Here is a 6,000-nt window from a genome sequence, read left to right on the forward strand (position 1 = left end):
TTACTGGGCAGCTGAGGCTGGTGCCACTGGGCTGGTCATATCTCTGCAGATGTAGCCCTTTACAAATGGCAGATTTGGGCACTGATAACTGCCTAAATTGGAAAGCAGTGGCTGTACAGTAACATGCTATACATGAGGTCAGACCTCTGGCTCTGAGTTTCACAGCGCTGTATGGGTTTTGACTGGCAGCCGTTCTGAACTTGAGCACCGCACGTGACCAGAAGTTGCCCCCATCCCTCCCGTTAATTGGGCAACTTTTGCAATTTTTTTGTCGACTGACTGAGGGAAATTCTGTATGTTTATATACCCCACATTTTCCAGGAGTATTCTTATCGTGTTACTGAATGTAGAGTATCCGTTTTTTCTCTTCAGATTTCGTTAACAAATGTGGCAAAGTACAGTAAATGTAAAATGCACATAAAATCAACAGTGTAATGTTTTGCAGGTGAACTGTTGTGTTCTCAACTTTGGTCTGATGATTTCCCCATAATCTCCAAACTGTTCCCTTTCAAATACTACCATGTGTATGAAATGCGAAGTCAGGTGCAGGAGAGAAGCGAAATGTAACCAAGCTCACTTTATTATAGTTCCAAAACACGAGAGCACTACATAAATAAAAATGTGCTCAAAACCACGGAACATAACCAAAGTAAAACGCGTAAATCAAACACCACGAAAAACATGATGGGAAACAGAGGGTTAAATACAAGTAGATTGATTGGGGAAATGATAACCAGGTGTGTATGGAAACAAGACAACACAAATGGATATATGAAAAATGGAGCTGCGATGGCTAGGAAGCCGGTGACGTTGATCGCCGAACGCCGCCCGAACAAGGAGAGGAGCCAACTTCGGCGGAAGTCGTGACAGTACCTCCCCCCCTTGACGCGCGGCTCCAGCGGCGCACCGACACCGGCCTCGAGGACGACCCGGAGGACGAGGCGCAGGGCGATCCGGCCGGCGACGGTGAAACTCCCACAGCAGTTCAGGATCCAAAACATCTGCAACCGGAACCCAGCACCTCTCCTCCGGCCCGTACCCCTCCCACTCCACGAGGTACTGAAGGCCCCGAATCCAGGATGGAACGAACGATATACGCCGGGGACCCCTGGATGTCCAAAGGGGGAGGAGGGACCTCCCGCACATCAGATTCCTGGAGCGGACCAGCCACCACCGGCCTGAGGAGAGACACATGGAACGAGAGGTTAATACGATAATCAGAGGGAAGCTGTAATCCATAACAAACCTCTTTCACCCTCCTCAGGACTTTAAATGACCCCACAAATCGCGGACCCAGCTTCCAGCAGGGCAGGCGGAGGGGCAGGTTACGGGTCGAGAGCCAGACCCGTAAGTGCGCTTACGGCCACAACCACAGAATAGAATGGCATCTGAAGTCAAAATGTGTCCTTATGCATATTCCCTTTCTGACTCATTCAGAGTGTGTTGTGCTTTGAAACCCACAGTCAGAAACCTAGGGTTAGATTAGAGACGGGCTGAAATTGAAATTGGTGTTCTTCGGGCAATATCCACTTATTGCTGTGCTGATTGTGATGGTTAAAGCTAGAGGCTCAGGGCTAGGTGAGGTGGTGAGGTGGTGGCCTGGGCCTGATGTAGGCTTGGAGGGGCAGCACCTTGGCTAGCGTTGTCACTGCGTGTCTCTATGTGTGTCTCAGTAAATGGGTTTGATACAGGGCACACACACAGTGGGTTTCTTCCTCTCAGCGAGACCCCACAAAAGGGCCATTGTGGCCCGAGTGCCACAGGCTTTACATAATGAGGACCCTTCAGTGGTCCAACCTCTCCTCTGGCCAGCCTCAACGGTCGCCATGTAATGGTCCCCTTTCAGTATGGCTGTACAGGGCTGGGGATTGTGGTGTGGACATCCCTTCACTCTGACTGATAATATTCCACTCCCTGTGTGATACTGTAGTGTTCTCCCATTATGATGTACTATTGAATGAGGTTGTACAGTCTGCTTTGGTGCAGTATGTTTAGTTATCTAGGAAATGGGACTTCACTGGACATGCCAGTAGGATTCCATGCTCTGCAAGCTTTGTGATGATGCTCAGACTGAGAGTTCATCTCACTTCCTTGTGTTGTGTCTGTGTGGTTATGTGTTTCTTGGCAGCTCTTTGTTGGTGCGCTGCAGTCCTCTCTCAGACAGAAAGACAGACAGCATGCTGTATGGCCACTTCTCTCATACCTGCCTTTTGATCTGGTTGGTAGGAAACTGTTGGCAGGCATCATGCTGAAGACTGCAGCATGCTGAAGACTGCAGCGTGAGGAGACTGCAGCGTGAGAAGACTGCAGCGTGAGGAGACTGCAGTGTGAGGAGACTGCAGCTTGAGGAGACTGCAACACATGTTGTTGACCTGTTTCATATTAGCCTCTACTGTACGAGCGATTAGTCTGAGATTACAGTGGGTAGAAATCTCTAACTTTCTCTAGTCTAGCCTCAACTGTGCCAAAGTCTGTTACCACACTGTGTCCTGGTCTAGATATGGTGGGATTCGGTGTTTATAAACAGTCATTCCAAAAGTGCAGGCCAAAGGCCCTAATCACTTTCATATGCAGAGTGAGGGACTAGGGCTAGGAGGATGTCCCTCACTCCCGGCCAAAAGACATTGTGTCAGTGGAGACCATCAATGGGAAGATAGCTCTTGGACTAAGATAAGCATTTTCACAGCTGATCTGCAAACAAGCTATTAGTGTGTTGACTGGAGGAAGTAAGCTATTGCTTATGTTACAGGCTTTGGTTTTTTCCTTGATTTTGTTTTCTATTTCGAGGTTGGTTCTCTTTGGTTCAGTGCTATCCCCTACCATAACCTAACCCTTACCGTATCCATTTTACATTTCAACTTCAATGGGGTATGGATGTCCCAAGGATCCCAGATAGCACAGACTGTTCTGTTTGGATTGGAATTATCCTCATTGTTCAGGATGTGTTGCACCTGTTGTATTCGTTAGTCAGAAGGTGTTTCACCAATGATGTACAGTATATAACCCGGAAGCTTATAAGAAATCCCGCTATGCCCTCCGACGAACCATCAAACAGGCAAAGTGTTAATACAGGACTAAGATCGAATCATACTACACCGGCTTCGACGCTCGTCGGATGTGGGAGGGCTTGCAAACTATTACAGACTACAAGGGAAGCACAGTCGCGAGCTGCCCAGTGACATGAGCCTACCAGACGAGCTAAATAACTTCTATGCTCGCATCGAGGCAAGTAACACTGAAACATGCATGAGAGCATCAGCTGTTCCGGACGACTGTGTGATCACGCTCTCCGCAGCCGATGTGAGTAAGACCTTTAAACAGGTCAACATTCACAAGGCCACAGGGCCAGATGGATTACCAGGACATGTACTGCGAGCACATGCTGACCAACTGGCAAGTGTCTTCACTGACATTTTCAACCTCTCCCTGTATGAGTTTTGCAATACCAACATGTTTCAAGCAGACCACCATAATCCCTGTGCCCAAGAACACTAAGGTAATCTGCTCGTAGCACTCACGTATGTAGCCATGAAATGCTTTGAAATTGTTGGTCATGGCTCACATCAACACCATTATCCCAGAAACCCTAGACCCACCCTAATTTGCATACCGCACCAACAGATCCACAGATGATGCAATCATCTGTACTCTACACTGCCCTTTCACACCTGAACAAAAGGAACAGCTATGTGAGAATGCTATTAATTGACTACAGCTCAGCGTTCAACACCATAGTGCCCTCAATGCTCATCACTAAGCTAAGGACCCTGGGACTAAACACCTCCCTCTGCAACTGGATCCTGGACTTCCTGACGGGGCGACCCCAGGTGGTAAGGGTAGGTAACAACACATCCGCCACACTGATCTTCAACACTGGGGCCCCTCAGGCCCCTCCTGTACACCCTGTTCACTCATGACTGCACAGCCAGGCACGACTCCAACACCATCATTAAGTTTGCCGATGACACAACAGTGGTAGGCCTGGACAACAACCTCTCCCTCAACGTGATCAAGACAAAGGAGATGTTTCTCATCGACGGGGCTGTAGTGGAGCAGGTTGAGAGCTCCAAGTTCCTTGGTGTCCACATCACCAACAAACTAACATGGTCCAAGCACACCAAGACAGTCGTGAACAGGGCACGACAAAACCTATTCCCCCTCAGGAGACTGAAATGATTTGTCATGGGTCCTCAGATCCTCAAAAGGTTTTACAGCTGCACCATCGAGAGCATCCTGACTGGTTGCATCACTCCCTGGTATGGCAACTACAGAGGGTAGTGCGTACGGCGCAGTACATCACCGGGGCAAAGCTTCCTGCCATCCGGGACCTTAATACCAGATGGTGTCAGAGGAAGACCCTAAAAATTGAAAAAGACTCCAGCCACCCTAGTCATAGACTGTTCTCTCTGCTACCACACGGCAAGCTGTACCAGAGCACCAAGTCTAGGTCCAAGAGGCTTCTAAACAGCTTCTACCCCCAAGCCATAAGACTCCTGAACAGCTAATCAAATGGCTACCCAGACTATTTGCATTGCCCCCCTCTTTTACACTGCTTCCACTCTCTGTTTTTATCTATGCATATTCACTTTAATAACTCTACCTACATGTACATATTACCTCAATTACCTCGACACCGGTGCCCCCGCACATTGACTCTGTACCAGCACTCCCTGTATATAGCCTCGCTATTGTTATTTACTGCTGCTCTTTAATTATTTGTTATTCTTATCTCTTACTTTTAATTCTTATTATTTTTAGCAGTTAGTTTTATTTTAGTAATTATTTTTTGGGGGGGGTATTTTCTTAAAACTGCATTGTTTGTTAAGGGCTTGTAAGCATTTCACTGTAAGGTCTACACCTGTTGTATTCGGTGCATGTGACAAATAACATTTGATTTGATTTGATATAAACCCTTGATTACTGATGCTATGTATTGGCCATTGAGAGGCTTTGAAGCCACCGGTCGGCCATATTGGTACTCCCCAGTAGGCGCAGTCTTCCATAGGAATGAATGGAATTCTACACTATCTCAATTAAATGTTTCAAGGACATTTATTTAAGTATTATTTTGTTGTAGTGGAGACAGTAACATTAGTAATCTCTAAAATGTTTAGACATTGTTTTTATGCATGTGTGTCAACCATGCCGTTTGCTTCCAATCAGGTTTCCTTCGATGTGTTTAATATGATTGTGATCTCTCTCTGTGGTAGAGCTTGGACCAGACTGTGCCAACCATGGCTGCGAGGGCAACTGCTCAGTAACACACCAAGGGCCCAAGTGTTACTGCAAAATTGGCTATGAAGTCAGCCAGGATGGAAAGACATGCAAAGGTAAGACTCATGAGTCCTGGATATGTACATCAAGTTACAGTAAACATATGACAACAGTCCCATGTCTGACCAGTGACTGACTGACTGACTGACTGACTGACTGACTGACTGACTGACTGACTCACTAATACTGACTGACTGACTGACTGATGTACTGACTGACTGACTGACTGATGTACTGACTGACTCTGACTTTCTGACTCACTTCTACTATACTGACTGACTGACTGACTGACTGACTGACTGACTGACTGATGTACTGACTGACTATACTGACTGATGTACTGACTGACTGACTGACTGACTGACTGATGTACTGACTGACTGACTGACTGACTGACTGATGTACTGACTGACTGACTGATGTACTGACTGACTGACTGACTGACTGACTGACTGACTGATGTACTGACTGACTGACTGACTGACTGATGTACTGACTGACTGACTGACTGACTGATGTACTGACTGACTGATGTACTGACTCACTATACTGACTGACTGACTGACTGACTGACTGACTGGCTGACTGGCTGATGTACTGACTCACTATACTGACTGATATTGCCCTGCCTGAATCTTCAGATTTCAACGAGTGCAGCGTGTACGGGACATGCAGTCAGACGTGCTCTAACAACGAGGGCTCCTACACCTGCAGCTGTGTGGAGGG

At 47.2% G+C, this 6,000-nt stretch overlaps 1 protein-coding gene across 2 annotated transcripts in view; it reads left to right on the plus strand.

Annotated features, from left to right (window-relative positions):
* Nucleotides 1-6,000, plus strand: part of LOC106572662 (low-density lipoprotein receptor-related protein 1) — a 249,595-nt gene that overhangs the window by 80,085 nt on the left and 163,510 nt on the right. For both annotated transcript variants that reach the window (XM_045696299.1, XM_045696300.1), the window contains exons 4-5: nt 5,211-5,330; nt 5,916-6,000. The exon at nt 5,916-6,000 is cut by the window's right edge and continues 44 nt beyond it. In XM_045696299.1, the coding sequence (XP_045552255.1) occupies nt 5,211-5,330; nt 5,916-6,000 (205 nt within the window). The remainder of the gene's footprint in view (nt 1-5,210; nt 5,331-5,915) is intronic.

Source organism: Salmo salar, chromosome ssa15 (genome assembly GCF_905237065.1).
Source record: "Salmo salar chromosome ssa15, Ssal_v3.1, whole genome shotgun sequence".
Lineage (NCBI taxonomy): Eukaryota > Metazoa > Chordata > Actinopteri > Salmoniformes > Salmonidae > Salmo > Salmo salar.